Raw genomic sequence first — 15,583 nt, forward strand, 5'->3', positions numbered from 1 at the left:
AATAATAATAATAATGTCGAAATACCGAGTAGAAAAACGAAATTTTACATCGAAATGGAAAATATCCAGCTTGCAATTTTTATGACGATAACAATAATTTTTTACACGCTACTTTCAAACGAACGTCGAGTAATTATCCCGGGATTTTTCAGCTGATTAAAATATGTAATATTTTATTGTTAATAAATGAGCGTGCAATTACTATATGCAATAAAAAAAATTATCGAATAAATACGATATTATTTATATTGTATTTGCGACTGACTCTTTTGTCGCGAGCGACGGATAAATACTGACATGCCATTTAAACTCGAGGACGTTTGTCGAACAGCTTCGGAGATTGAATATCGATTAGACATTTGTTACAACAACGCGGTGATGTATTCGATATTATTTGTATTAAAAGAGGAAAAAGAAAAAAAAAACTAACCGCGAGATTCGGAGCGTTCCATCGGAGCACTCTACAGAAATGAACCATAAATCGACGAGAGCCGAGCGACCGTTTTATTAATGCAAAACGTCGTGAAATTATTCGAAACCGCGCCAAAATGAATTACACGTTGCGGAGATAATGTAATGACCGATATAGAATATTCATAGCGCGAGAGCCTCGCGCGAAACTTTCTGAATTTAACCCTGAAATAGTCGTTGATGTTAAATAATCGTATGTCATCGTGGCCCATCAACACACACGCATACACACACAATCAAACATAAAAAATGAGGAAATGCTATATTATCGTTAAAAATTATGTAAATCGTGAAATATTTGCGATTGATTAAGCATACAATACAATATTTGAGATAAAATATTATCAGAAATTAGGAAAAGCGCGCGAACGAATTGCCATTTATTAAATATTAGCTTTATTTGCACATATATTATATGCTATATATTAATAATACATAGCGACTAATGTAGGGCGGCTTGTGGCAAGATAACGATATTAACATATACTTAATTAGTATTAAATTAAAATATAATATATGAATATTTAACATTACGTAATTAGATTTTACTCGATTAACGGGTTGCGTAAGCTCATCTCTATTTTAATGCAAATATATCTTCTTTCTTGAAAATGACGCTTGAAATAAAAAAGCAAACAAAGAGCGGCAAAACCGCTCTTTAGTCTTGGCGGCATTTGAAAAGTTTGAAATGACAATAAAACCAACTATGCGATAGGTCCACGCGTTTTATCAGTAATCGAAGACTGATATTTGTTACGGAATAACACACACGTAACCAGGGCAAATGTCAGGACGGAAAAATTGTTCAGTCGCCAGAAAAACTTTGCCAAGGTCTCGGCGGCAAGTCGATCACCATCCAGATGTATCATCGTCATATCGGCCATCGTGTATGCAAACCACAGTTTGTAGCACGGTTTCCGGAGCGAAATCGGTCGCAAAGTTAATATAATTTCAAAAGTCTATGTCATAAATGGAGTACGGACACGTGGAATACAGCATCTGGCAGTTTCCGCTCGTTTTGTACGCGTGATCGTAAGCGTGATCTTCCGATCGTTCGAATCTACCTCCGTCCATAGGTAATCTGCGAAACAGAACTCTTGCTATAATAATATCTTCTATGCTTAATCCTCAGTAAGAATAAAGCATTTGTCAAGCTGCGTTTGTTCCTTAATTAAGGTGGAAGATTAACGCGCTCTAGAACTCTAAGGATAATATTTTGCGAGAAGAGAACAAAGATTTAATATAATTGTATAATATAAAAAGAAATTTATTACATAAAAATAATTTATTATTAAAATAGAGTTGCGATTGCACTTACGTGAAAATTGCATGAAGAAGTTCCTGAACGAAGGAGCCTGTACCTACTTGAGAGGGATCTCGTTGACTCGCTTCGCAGAGTGCTCTCATCACGCAGGATCTACCGTCGAGGCCGGTGCTGCCGATAAAGTTTAATTTGAAAGCGTTCCTCAGCATAAACTTTGACGACAGCTCGGCTTCCCCCGCGCGAAAACAATTATGCTTGAAATGATTTCGTTTCTAATTACAGCTAAAAATAATTACAATCACAACTATAGCACGCGCCGCGCGTATAATAAAGATTAATATTATCCGAATTACGTCTTTTAATTTTCTTTTTCTTTTTAATAAATTGTCATAAAGTAAGTAAGTAAGTAAGTTAAAGCCGCGTTTATATAACGATAAATTCATCGCGTTAAATTCGCACTTTTCCGATCAATTTCTTAGAATCGATCTAATTGTAGCTGTAGACAAGGCACGTATTCACTTCCATATTTCTGCATAAAACGCGGCAACCCCAGAGGATTTGTCGATGTCTTAAATCGTTTCGGACAAATATTCTTGACCGTAATGTTACTTCTCGTCAGGCCGAATGCATATTGAAAGATTGGCAAAGCCGGTTGAAAAATGCGAAATAACACGACACTCACGATTGTAGAAAAGCCTCCATTTTCGGATATACGACGCTACGGCTTCTACGGTGAAGCAAATTCGATATCTTTGAGTCGACCTTATTCGGAAGTTCCCAGGCTAAGGCAGCTGTCAGTCCCATCACCAAATCACCGTCTCGGCCGTACGCTCCGATAGTCAGACAATACACTAACTGGAAAATACACGGAACATTCACGCGCAAATTTAGTTTTCCACGTAAATTTCGCAGACTGCAGAAGAGGTCGAGAGAGCGGTGAGGTACTTTACTTTTCTACTTTATCCGTATACCGAAATTTAAGAGAGGGAAAGAGGCAATAAAATCATGCTATGGAAAGTATACAAAACGTTCGCGAAGTACTTGGCAAAATTTATACGGTATCTTGATTTTCGACAATTCTATGCGTGTAATATAATTTGGTTTAAAATAATATCGCTTATTCTCTTTCTAGCAATTCTATTAAGCTGTAGGTAAAAAGATATTATCGCGGATATCAGATCTGATTTTTAGAAACTGTGCGTACGTGTTTTAACATTGGTTAGGTATCATTTCAACAAAAGGTTTATAATATTTTTATATAAAAATTTTATTTATAATTACAAAGAGAAAGGAAACATTTTTTTAATTAAAAAGAAACACAAATTTTAAGGATGTTCTTTTTAAAGCATTATTTAAATAAATTTACCTGAAAGTTACTACCCTGCGGAAAAATCAAGTACCTCTTAGGCCGCGTTAAGATTCTGGGCACGATATCGATCTCGGTTGTGTTCTCATCGATGATCATCGAAACGGTGCAGAGAATCAAACAATTCAAGCATCCGACGAGAAAAGAAAGCCGGTAGTCTGACATATCCATCGTAGAGCATTAGTCAGAATATTAATATCTTTTCGTATTATATGTACCCCGTCTGCGAAAAGTAGAATAATTTATACATAAAATTACAAAAGGAAGTTTCGTAAGAAAAAAAAGCTCCAGAAGTTGATTAATAAAATATTAATTTTATATATATAATTTTTATATACAATTATTATTATAAATTTATACACAATATCTTGGGAAAAAGGAAACAAATTCTCGAGTAGATAGATCGAGCTCTTTTAATGTACGTTAATTAATAACTAAACTCACAGAGCGACACAGAACAAAATCACGTGACATAAGTAAGCGAGATCCGATAAATTCGTTTCGTCATTGAGTCAGCGGTTTGTCACGAGGTAGTCATCGTTACACTAACCGGCCATGACCGACAGCGGACGATGAGTGCAAAGATTTGGCAAAGTAATTTTCGCTAACGGTAATGACGATTATTGGGAGTTTCTTTGCTTTTTAACAGCTCGCGTGTTTGCATCGATGATTACTTAGTCAAACAAAACGAAAGTCTGTTTGTGCACGAGCGTTTTATTTATTTTTACATCGTTTAAACGTTGCATAAGATACGGAACTAAAACGTTATCGTTCTCGTTATTACCGGTTCTGACTCTGCACAAGACATTTTTCTATTTACAGTTTGTTACTTTAATGAGAGAAGAAAAAATTATAATGAGCGTAAAATATACATCAGCGTTGAAAAAGATGTGGATGGGAAAAAAGATGTATAAAGTTTTAAGACGATCACATTTTTAATCATTAAGTATCAGCAAGTACTCGCGAAATTTATATTTTTAATTTATTCATGAGAGTAATGATTTTTTGATATCGATTACTTTATCGACATTAATTAATAATTCATTTATAAATACGATATTTCTTTGAATGGGAGACAATTTCTCTAATAGTTTAATAAGTTATCGTTTATGATAAAAAAATTAGAAAAATAGAATAAACTTATCCTTCTTAACTTAACTCTCTTTCTCTCTTTATTTTTTTCTCTGATAATATAATAGTTTAAAAAGTAATAAATTTAAAAATATTAATTGCAATATAAATTACTGCATAATGTGAGGCTGTAAATTATACTACATTATAATTGAAAAAATTTCTGGAATTGTAAATAAAAAACAAGTATTTAGTCTTTTATGCAAAAGAAACTATTAAACGAAAATTGCAACAATTAATGAATACATATATGGTATATACATACACATTTTATATAATTAATAATTTAGCGAAAATTGCAAAGTTGGATCTCGATTCATGGTACGTTTACTATAGTTGATAGTTGCCCGAGTGTTTCGCATACATCGTTGAGAACTTTTGCCCTGAAGTAAAATACGGAGCCACCGCGTAAATCCCCGCGTGGATACAGGTCCGCAAATTGTATCCGCAATTAAGAAAGTGGACGGAAAGTCGATAATTACATTCTACGATCTTCTAAAGTTCTCGAAGATTCCTCGAATACTCTGTTAATTAAAGGCTAGAATATTTAATTTGCTGATAGAAGACTGGTACATGTGTCGCGGTCCACACAATAAAAAGCTTTGCAGCAATCGGGCGAGCTATCCCATCGGAATACAAACTTAATTTATCTCTCTTTCGTTTAAAAAAAAAAGCATTAAAAGCTTACATATTTACGTTTATTAAAAGATATTTTTTAAAAAATCAATAATGTGCAAATTCTTTCATCTTTATTTTAAGTTTCGTGTGTTTGTGGTCTTTAATATTCTTCGTTATTACGTGATTTATGCTTATCCTTAATTTATTTTATATACGAAATGTACATCTTCATGTACAAGATATTGTAAATCAAAAGTAAAATGCATTCTTTATTTTGATGTTAAAAAATTATCCGCGTAATTAGTTTATTCTCAACAAAAATTATATAATTGGTTCTGTATATCGCGTATTAAATATCTGTGCATAATTGCGGGGTGTACGAAAAACCTGCGATAAAGATGCGTGATATCAGAATAAATAAACGGGATGAGCAGCGGAGGAGATCGTCATTTAATTTCACTTGGGATTTTCCAGTCCATTTCACCGTCGCGCCCTTTCAACCCTTTATTATCTCCGGCGAACCGCTGCTATCAGCGAATCCCTCTCGCACACATCTCCACCGCGGCCGAATCTTTTTGTGTACCGCGTCAACCCGGCATCGCCAAGCACGTAATATTACCCGCTCGTATGGATCAAGCCTGACAAAGCCAGGCTCTTTAACGTACCTTTTCTTCTTTTTTTTTCTTTTTTTTCTCTCTCTCTTGAAACGACTCCTGTGTCGTCATTGCAACGGAGGCGCACAGCGCTTTCCGTTAATTGCATACGAGAGTTGCGCGCGCGCGGCCGGTTTTCTGACAAGAAAACCACAGAGCATTCTAAATTAATGCTTTTCGTTAACGCGCGGCCCACCGGGACCGCGGCCGTATGCAATTATAATCCGTTCTCTCCTGGAATGCGACAGTCCCGACACGACATTCTCCGTTGGGATAATAACGCTGGGATAGAAACGGGGACGAGCGTTCTGAAAGGGTGATATTCGCATTTTATCCCGCCGGTTCATCGGAACGATCGTAGATTGATTTTATTGGACCGTTGATCGTGGGAGCATCTTGTCGGTGAAGCTCCCATGTGGAATAGAAATGGGATATACTCACAATGTACATAATGGAAGTTACCGCAATTGCGATACGCGAACCGTAGAGAAGGCGCGTATATCTTTGCTGCGTTTCCCTCACTGATTTCCGATACGTTAGCAATGATGCTCTCTCGATGGAATATACAACTGATACTTTATTTACAACTTCAGACAAAATTTAATTCTACGACATTGATACTATTATAGTTTTTTTTTTTTTTTGAAAAATGTATCGAGTCTGTTCTAAATCGTATCTACATATACGGCTTTCGCAGGTTTTTCGATAATCAATTTTGGAAAAAAAAAATTTGAAACTTAGTTCTCGTTCAGAAACATCGTGATTCTTCTAACACTTTATTTTATATACAATATATATATATATATATATATATATATATATAAATCGTTAGAAATATGGCACTTAGAAAAATCATATGATTCATGTTGAGTCATTGATTTACTATAATGTTTCAGCGCGCCACTTCGAAATCTCAGTTATTTATCGCCGTTAACACGTTTTGTTCAGAGATAATTATTAGAAAAAAAATTCCTTGCACTGTATAAATTATCGATAGCCCGTAATTAACAATTTATATTTTTAATCATTAAAACATGCGCCGGATGCCGACCTTTGACGTATTATTTGAATATAGTCCTCCATCATGGACGAAACTCGATATAATTACATCGCAAACTTATTTACATGCTAATAAAGCAATCTTACAACGCCGTGTACATTTATAATGAAATAATCTGTGTCATGGGATTCATCATCGGACAACAATGCACAGCAATTAAGAATACGTATTTACGGAAAAATGGTTTCTTTGTTAATAAGAAACATATTTCAAACAAAATATTCTTCGACGTAATTGTATAAAGTATAAAAATGACAGCATTCCAATGTATTGGATATATGTATATTATAATCAAGATTAATTAATTATAATAGTTATACGTTAAATTTTTACATACAATAGATGATCAAACAATGAATACTCAAGATAGGAAACTTAAAAATCGAAATAAAAATCGAAGATGTTTTCCTCGCGAAGAAATTCTTTTTTTACGTAATTTCACATTATTACACGCAGCAATGTAAACTTTTCATCATAATATTTAAATACTGCGACTTTAGCTCATTAGCGTAATTGTGAGCCGGCAATTGTAGCCTGACTTCTGAATAATATGTGTTTGCGTTGGCAAATGGCGAACGTAAAGTGGGGCACTTTTTAATTGCCAGATAGTCGCGCGATAGTCCAAATTAATGCTTTTCGTTGGAACTGGACCAGCGTTGCTCGTGAGTAGCAATTATAATCGTCCTGTCGCGGGAATGTGACAGGCAAAGGATACGAGAAAGAGAGACAGAAGAGGGAGAGGGAGAAGAGAGAAAGAATAATGCACGAAAACGAGAAATATTTTTTTTCACGGTAGCCATTATACGAAGACAAATTAATGACGCTGAGGACCGTATATAACGCTCGGTAGAAATATCCTTTCGCTCATTTTTTGTAATGGGTGCTCCATACTCTCTCTCTCTCTCTCTCTCTCTCTCTCTCTCTTTCCCGGTCTTTAGAGCTAAACGTATATTTTTACTACATTTAGTCGGCTGACGTACCACCATATTTTATCGCTTGCCGTATCCGGTGCCCCGGAATAATTCGAGTGCGGTTTTGCAGCGTGACAAATGTTTCATTAACCGCTGTCATTTCTCACAGTGTCATCTAACGATAACTGTAGGGACAATCGCGTAGGAATGAGGCAGGTCTTCAAGCGTTTTTGTAACTTCCATGCTTATTTCAATGTGAAAAATGAAATCTTCTACAAAAACGACTAGCAACTCCAGCCAAACAATTTTATATTGCGCTGAATACATAAATGTATTCACTTTATTCGTTCTCTTGAATAATGCTGCTTCATTTTTAACACACATTATTTACAACGTCATTATTAATCGCAATAATATTCAATCATTATCAAGAAAACAACAGCTTAACTTTTTTCGTGGATTAACAATACATTACGTATAAAAAAATGTATGTGTGATTTGTGAATAATAATATTATATAGAATATTAATTTTGTAAAAATAATTACATCACAATATACTATTGTATATTTATTTTGTTTGCGATAAACAGATAATCAGTCGCTAACTTGCGCTCTTTGATACTTCGAAAAATGCTAGCTCTCCGTAAAATAACTATTAAACCCGATTAATTCCAGAGGGCAATTCTTGGAATGACGTTCACAGAACAGCGGATCTTCGCGCCAAGTATCATCATTAATGTACAATCTGAAAGTAACGAAAGACGATTAACAAATCAACAACGTAATTAAAATTAATATATTTCATTACACTTACCTCGCGAATAACTTCAATATCTTTCCTATAACACCGTCCTGTTGCCTCGTGTATTGTAACGCTTGACAGACATTCTTCAATAAGCAAGAACGACCGTCGAAACCATGACTGAAACATTTATTGCAATTGATCAATTTATTTAAATCAGAAGAAAGATATACGTTATCGAGATAAAGACGAAGTTTTAATTACGATCAACTTAATCACGGTAATTACGATACTGCAACAAATCAACGATACCGAGAAATAATGATTTAATAAATCCAATAAGTGTTAAAAACTCGTTAGAAGGAACTCAAAATTATTGAAAAATGATGAATATCGTAGGAATTTATTGCGGATGTTATTTAATTATTCTAATTGCCCCTGTTACTAATTATATGTCGAGAATATATAAATTAAGTTTCCTCCATTGTGCCTAGAAAGTCGACGCACGAAAGACGGCATTGCACCATTGACGGTTGCCTGCAATCTCGCTGGCAACGGATGTCTTCGGTCAGTCGACCGGAAATACATTCCCGTATCACCCTCGTTTTAACCGCTTGACCGACTCCCCCGACCACTATCCCATCGACCGTATTCCTCTCGCCATCTTTTCGACTCCCTCGCGATTGTCACCATTTTGTTTACATTATGTAGCACGACTATTTACAGTATTTATTACCTTTCGTACACGAGCTCGGCGCACTCGTGAATGTCAGGTAGGGACCGGATGTTGCGATAGTCGCCTGTGGTCGGCAGTTGCCATGTCGTCTTAAAGCCAGACGCTTGCGCGAAGATCGTCGTATAAGGGAGTGAGTTTATCTTGTAGTTCAGCCGATACTGAAAGATCATTTATTCACCGTGAATCCCGGAGTTATTTTATAACTCTCCCTCTCTTCGACTGTCGGCCGAAGAAGAGTCTAAATTACACATATTTAAATATATTTAAATATTCTAATATCAATATATTCTAATGTCTCGATATATTCAATGTTCATAAATTGGAATCGAATAGAATAGATAGTCGAATAATTTGAGAATGCAGTTTGATGCAACTACTCGAATATTAATAACAATTTTAAATTTATTATTTGATTATTATCGCAAGTGAAATAATTTTAAATAAATTTTCCATATTCTGCATAAATAAAAGACTACTTAAAGAACAGGATCGAAAGAAGGGACGCGAAATTGCGCGCTGAAAGTTGCGCGAAATTTCATTTCTGCGGAATTCGAAATCATAACTTTGTATCAAAGGATTGCGGGAATATATGAAATTTCCGCTGTAATCTTTTTAAGAGAGCGAATTTCCGATCGGCCGTTCGGAATTCGCCGTGAAAATTGCCGGGGAAACTCGACTTTCGTCTCTTATCCGAATTATTCCATCGCGAATTACTTCCCCATCCGAAGTCAAGGCGAACGCATTGCAACGTTACACTGTAATTCTTTTGCGCCACGTATAATTTTCTCCTCCCCCGTAGGGATCACCCCTCGTGATTTTATCTTTACGTTCGCCCATAAATAACGAGACACTTATCGTGAAATTGCGTCTCCGTGTCGCCGCGATTCTTACGAGTTATTCTCTCATTATCCGTGCGAGCAATACAGCGAGAAAATTTCCCGCGCCCTTTATCGATTTCCTCCATAAATAAAGTTCCCGGACATCAACTTATCCTAAGAGTATAGAAAAATATTTGAGAGACTTTGTATAAACTTTATTATAATGTTGCGTGCGACGTTTTTGCTTTCTTCATTCTTGTTCTCTTTCATTTCATCAAAATGCTGAATATATAAATTTTATATACAAACCATTGAAGCATAAAATTATTGAAATCTCGATAGAGTTGAAGGGTAACAAAGTCTCTTATTTCATCAGTGGCATTTAGGATCATAGGCATCAAAGTACGGAATATTTCACATCGCGAAATGTACACTAAATCGTCTAACAATAGTTCTGAACTGGTTATTCACTAGCGCGTCTATTCTGAATCGCGCTTGATCCCCTCAACGTATTTCCTCCTCGCGCAAGAAGCTGCCACGGGGATGGAACCATCGTGCCGGTTTCGCGGCGCCTATTAACCGGCGCGTGAATCGCGCCCTGGTATTTCTCCCCGTGTAAACGCGACACAGGAATGGTGTCGCCTGGATCTGGCAAGCCGTTTGTCAGTAACGGGCATCCCGCCACCTTACCACCTCTGTTTCTTAACGGCCGAAAATACGATAAGGCGATCAGATTTATGCGCCCCTCGCGCCAGCCCATCGAGACGAAATATGTGTGTGCGCTCTGGATCGTCGGATGTGTGTGCGTGCGCGCGCGCGCGCGTGTGTGTGTGTGTGTCTATAATTTTCCGGCAGTGCTCTATTGCTTCCAAAACGCGTTCTCGGACTTGCAAGAAATAGGATAAAAAGCTAGATAGACGGAGAACGTGACGGTCGCAAAATTTTGCGCATTTATCGTCGAAAGTTTAAAAGATACTCAAAAGATGAAGTATCTCTATGAATTATAATTAGCGATTATTAGCTTGCAATTCAATTAACTCCGCGATTAAAGATTTGTAAATATATCATGGTGGTTATTTATCGCCAAACAAATATTTCGTTCAATTTATTTGTTTGAAGTGGAAATTGAAACAATGAAAGATGAGAATTATCATTCTATTATTGACATATTTACAATATACGACAATTATTCCTTCCACAATTTGTATATATACATTTCTTGTATTGAAATTTATATTAATAATACACATCAATAATTAATTGATGATGTATCAAACAAAACATTTGAAATTTTTATTATTATTTATATTACTAATTTATATAATTCTATAATATAATATAATTTATAATTTATTTTAAAATTAAGAAGATATTTAAATAGAAATACATAGATCAGTTTTTTAAATCTGATCAGATTTATGTTATTTTTTATACGACACGAAGTGTGATGACTGCATTCTTTGTTGCGGAGTGACATTAAAAAAAAAAAAAAAAAAAAAAAAAAAATCTTAATTTATTTTCTTAAAAGAAAAAAGAATTTAATGTAACATTTTTCTATGTGCATGAGTAAAACAATATCGATCAAAATAATCTGTTAAGTGTTGCCGTATATACGGTGCTATTCGTAGACTGGTTGTAACAAGACAACGTTGATTCATGCATATTGATCCTAAGCCCTGTTTCCGCCCTGTGCATCGGATAATGTACACGGTAAACAGGGCGCGTATCATCGATATCGCGATGCACTCCGTCGTAAGTGCACCGGATCATCACGGGCTGCATAATTCTTCTGTCGTACAAGCTGGCCCAAATGCTCGGATCTTTCGGAGAGACACCTGCTATTTTCTTAAGCAACAAAGACTGTACGTATACCCCCTTCTGCTCGTGTCGCGTTTATTCTATCATTTCGAAGAGCAATTTTATATTTGTAATATCATCATCGCGATATCACAATTGCGTCTGCGTAAATTAGAATCTCTTTCTTCGTCTCGTCAATGCAGATTTTTATTCGCTCGGACATTTTTGATATGCGATTCTCGTACATTGAGAGACATTAATTAAATATAAAGATATAAAAAAATGCCCATGATCCTAAAGATTATTAGATATAAAAATGCGACAGCGAAAATAAACACGAGAGCAGACGATTTTCACATCGCGCTGCAATTTCGACACTAGCAAGTTCTAAACATTGTATTCTCCGCACATTCGCGACATCGCTGATCAATTTCCATTGATCTGGATCTCATCCTTTTTTTTTTTTTTTTTTGGTTTGTATGTACTTATCGTACAGGAACGCGGAAAGCGCGAAAGCTTCATTCCGTATTAATGGCCCGCGTCACATCGTGCTTCAAAACATGCCCGCCATCCGGCGGCTTCGTGCCTTTTAAAGCGAAAATATGGATGTAGCTCCGATCGGTTTACATTATAGCGAGTCTCGTGTACATATAGCGCATAAATTCACCTCTCTCCCCCCTCTCTCTCTCTCTCTCTTTCTCTCTGCAACGGCACACCAGACGCTGAATAAACAGTGCCGTGCCATGCCCAGGCATGGATGATACGGGATGTTATTCAACATTGATTCTTATATGGCTTTTTACGACCCGTTCGAACGAGCGATCCATTTACCTGCCATTGATGCACCATGTTACTTTAATACGTCGAATATGCGAGTGAAGCTTTTTTTTTTTTTTTTTTCACGGAAGTAAAATAGATGGATTCCCATCTATTTTATGTTCTCCCCTTCTTTCTATGCTCCCCGCGCTCAATCCAGGAGATGGAATTAATTCGCATATTTTCATTAATATGCGCGGGAACCATAGTTTATTACATTCCATAAAATGTAATAATTGATATTGGCTAACGTACCCGCACATTTTTCGAAACGCACGTTTCGAATAATTTACAATTAATTATAATATGATCAATATACAAAAATTACGATGATTTATGACGCTGAATCATAGAGTAGATTTTTTTCTATAATTACTCGCACAATCGTGTAGATTTCTTACTAGATTTCTTTCTATATTTAATGTACATTTCAACAACTTCCTGTTTCTTATATTAACAAGAAATAAATTTCTTGCTTATTTTTAACTTTCAATAAAAATTTAACACAGAATACACAGCAGAGAACGCTTTGGAAAGTTTCAAAAAAATGCTGTTTACAGCTGTCAAAAATAAATCTGATATTGCTATTCAACAAACAAGTTTATTCTTAGAGATGTCATATACTTTTAGAAAGATAAGATTTAATATTTATTTGCATTACATTTGACGAAGCCGGATGCGATAAAATCGTATAAATTATAAAAGATGAGGAAGATATTTTCTATTTTCTCGCGTTTCGCGCGCGCACACAGCTGTTTCATGAAAGACGAAAAAAGCAAGCGCTTTATTGCGTTTGAATATCGAAATTAGGGAAAAGCGACCGGTGCGAAAAAAGAGAGAGAGAGAGAGAGAGAGAGAGAGAGAGAGAGAGAAGATGTGATTTACGAAAATAAATGGCAGAAAAACCGAAATAATCGGAGCGAATTATTGCGCGCGCGGGATTTCGCGTAAAAAATTCCGCAAATCTCTTCGTTGGACAAATACATTTTCGCGTATTTCGTCCAACAGGATAATGAGAATGTAATTAATTTAAAATAATATATTTATCGGCACCTTTCGATTGTGCAATGCAAATGCAAAATATTTCTAATAACATTCTTTGAGCGATAAGTTCAATCGGATGGAATATATTTATATGAATCCATTGAATTTCACAATAGCCTATCTTCAATATGTTCGGTGTCACGTCGAAATCGAACTACGCGTTTTGAACATACGGTAATATCCGCTCTACGTTAGAATTTCGATTTAGGGAGTCGAAGCGGGACCATCATTCGCGAAATTCTCTGTGAGAGTATTGCGATCTTCGACTTCGCTACATCTACAGCATCGTGTATTTAGCATTTGATCCTCTATTAACTACGTTACATAATGCAATCGTAATGATCTTTACATGTGGTATCAAATTGCTGGACATGTGCTTGAAAACAGTCGCGATATACAAACGTCAATTAAATTATATCATTTTACACATTATAATTTTATTGCGTCAATTTTTATGGCAAATTATTTATCAACTTTCTCTAAGACAAGTAACGTCCATCACGCGATTAATGATCTTTTACTCATAATTTTTGCGTTATGTTTTCCCCCCCGCGAATGCGAAAAATTGTGAAATCGATGGTGTTCCCACCAGATCGTCAAAAATTTGATAAACTATCAATTTTACGTTTGTTAATTTTTTCGTGCCAAGTTTTTTTTACGGTACGAATTAGTTTCCACTAGTTTGCGTTTTATTTTGCCCCATCAACTCTGCATGTTGCCTCTTTGATTCAATTTTCTTTTTTTTTTTTTTTTCAATTTTAAACAAATTCTCTTGGTAACAATTTTCCATGTGATCTGTTCATCCTTCACTTTACGTAATTTATTTAATCTACAACTTTGTCAATTTTCGAATAACATGTAGAGTTATTTTCCTCAGTTTTATGCACAAATAACATAAACAAAAATAGTTAAAATTATTTTATTTCTTAAAATTGATTTGATGAGATTTCCAAGTGTGTCAACTTTTTGTTTAAAATGTAAAGTTATTTTTGCAATAAGATTTTGAATACTATAAATAAAGAGATGTTTTTTATTAAACGATAGTTTTTATTGGCAAATTGTACAAAATTAATGAAAAAAGTGACATTAAATAATTAATAACCGGTATATTTAATGATAAAAGATAACATCTTGTTAAAAATCTTACAATATGGTTTGCTTACGCTTATAATAAAAAAAAGGAAAGAGGGAAAATGTTACGTAATACTTACGAAAAAGGTGCTGCCTTTGCGGAAGGCCAGAGCCCTAATCGGTCTTCCACAGTGCGCGAACCCTAAGTTTACGAGAAGGATGAAGTAGACACCGCTGGAGAATGACGGGCACATAATCAGCACTATCTCGTAACTTGGTCGAAGGAAGACAGAAAGGGGGAGAAGAGGATTGGGGGAGATTCGCAGGGCCGAGGAGTTAGTTCTTAGGACAAAGTTATATTGTGAAATCCGTTTCGAGTTCTATGCGTCGGAGTTTCCGACGTGACATGCTTTGCGCCAGAATCCACCGACGCTTATCTCGAACAACCACTACGATCGTTCGTGCTAACATTTACAACGTAAGCTGGGCAACCATCCTCTTACCCTGTACCTATTTTCGATCTCCTTACTACACTCACTTGACTCGCAAATTGCAAATTATGAGGTTGGCGTTAATTTCGCGAGATACAACGGCCGTTTAATTTCGACCGAGTGTACGAAAGTTATAGCCGTTGAGAGAAGGACATATTGACCTTTACGCGCCTCCGGTACCAATCAATTATCAAGTATCGCGTGTAAGTAACACACCTAACTGTATTCGTTGCGTCGTGTTTGCATTTCGAATAGAAAATTATTTACGACATGATTCAGTGTTAGTTGTCGCTTTTATTAAAATCTACGGTTAACGTTAAATGCGCGAGTTACACCGGTTGTGCTTAATTTAGTTTGAGCGTAACTAAACGCGATGATTTTCTGCGCGACGAGTTTTTCCGATTACAAATTGATCGTGTCGAATCCTTTCTTTCATTCGCACAACAATTTCATTCGATATTTCGGCCATTCAGTCGGCAGCTCAATACGATTTGATCGGTGAAGCGTCTTGCAAACGAATTATAAAATATACAATTCTTTCAACCAGAAATAAATACGTAAATATTTAAGTAATATTTATTTAAAAAAAATCA

General features: G+C 35.7%; 3 protein-coding genes across 3 annotated transcripts in view; 1 reads left to right on the forward strand and 2 right to left on the reverse strand.

Moving 5' to 3' along the window:
• Nachralpha1 (nicotinic acetylcholine receptor alpha1) overlaps positions 1-15,583 on the forward strand; it is a 257,913-nt gene that overhangs the window by 198,580 nt on the left and 43,750 nt on the right. The window lies entirely within an intron of this gene.
• Positions 1,423-3,266, reverse strand: LOC138939162 (uncharacterized). The gene is made up of 4 exons (XM_070306756.1): positions 3,102-3,266; positions 2,418-2,590; positions 1,790-1,906; positions 1,423-1,552 (listed from the first exon to the last, which is right to left on the reverse strand). Exons 1-4 carry the CDS (start codon positions 3,264-3,266, stop codon positions 1,423-1,425), a joined length of 585 nt encoding a protein of 194 aa, XP_070162857.1.
• On the reverse strand, positions 8,109-14,957 carry LOC138938686 (uncharacterized). The gene is made up of 4 exons (XM_070305870.1): positions 14,640-14,957; positions 8,954-9,111; positions 8,290-8,397; positions 8,109-8,220 (listed from the first exon to the last, which is right to left on the reverse strand). The coding sequence occupies exons 1-4, from the start codon at positions 14,751-14,753 to the stop codon at positions 8,109-8,111; spliced, it is 492 nt and encodes a 163-aa protein (XP_070161971.1). The 5' UTR covers positions 14,754-14,957.

The sequence above is a fragment of the Polyergus mexicanus genome, unplaced genomic scaffold, assembly GCF_030449975.1.
Source record: "Polyergus mexicanus isolate NDT 795.1 unplaced genomic scaffold, iyPolMexi1.0 SCAF_1, whole genome shotgun sequence".
NCBI lineage: Eukaryota > Metazoa > Arthropoda > Insecta > Hymenoptera > Formicidae > Polyergus > Polyergus mexicanus.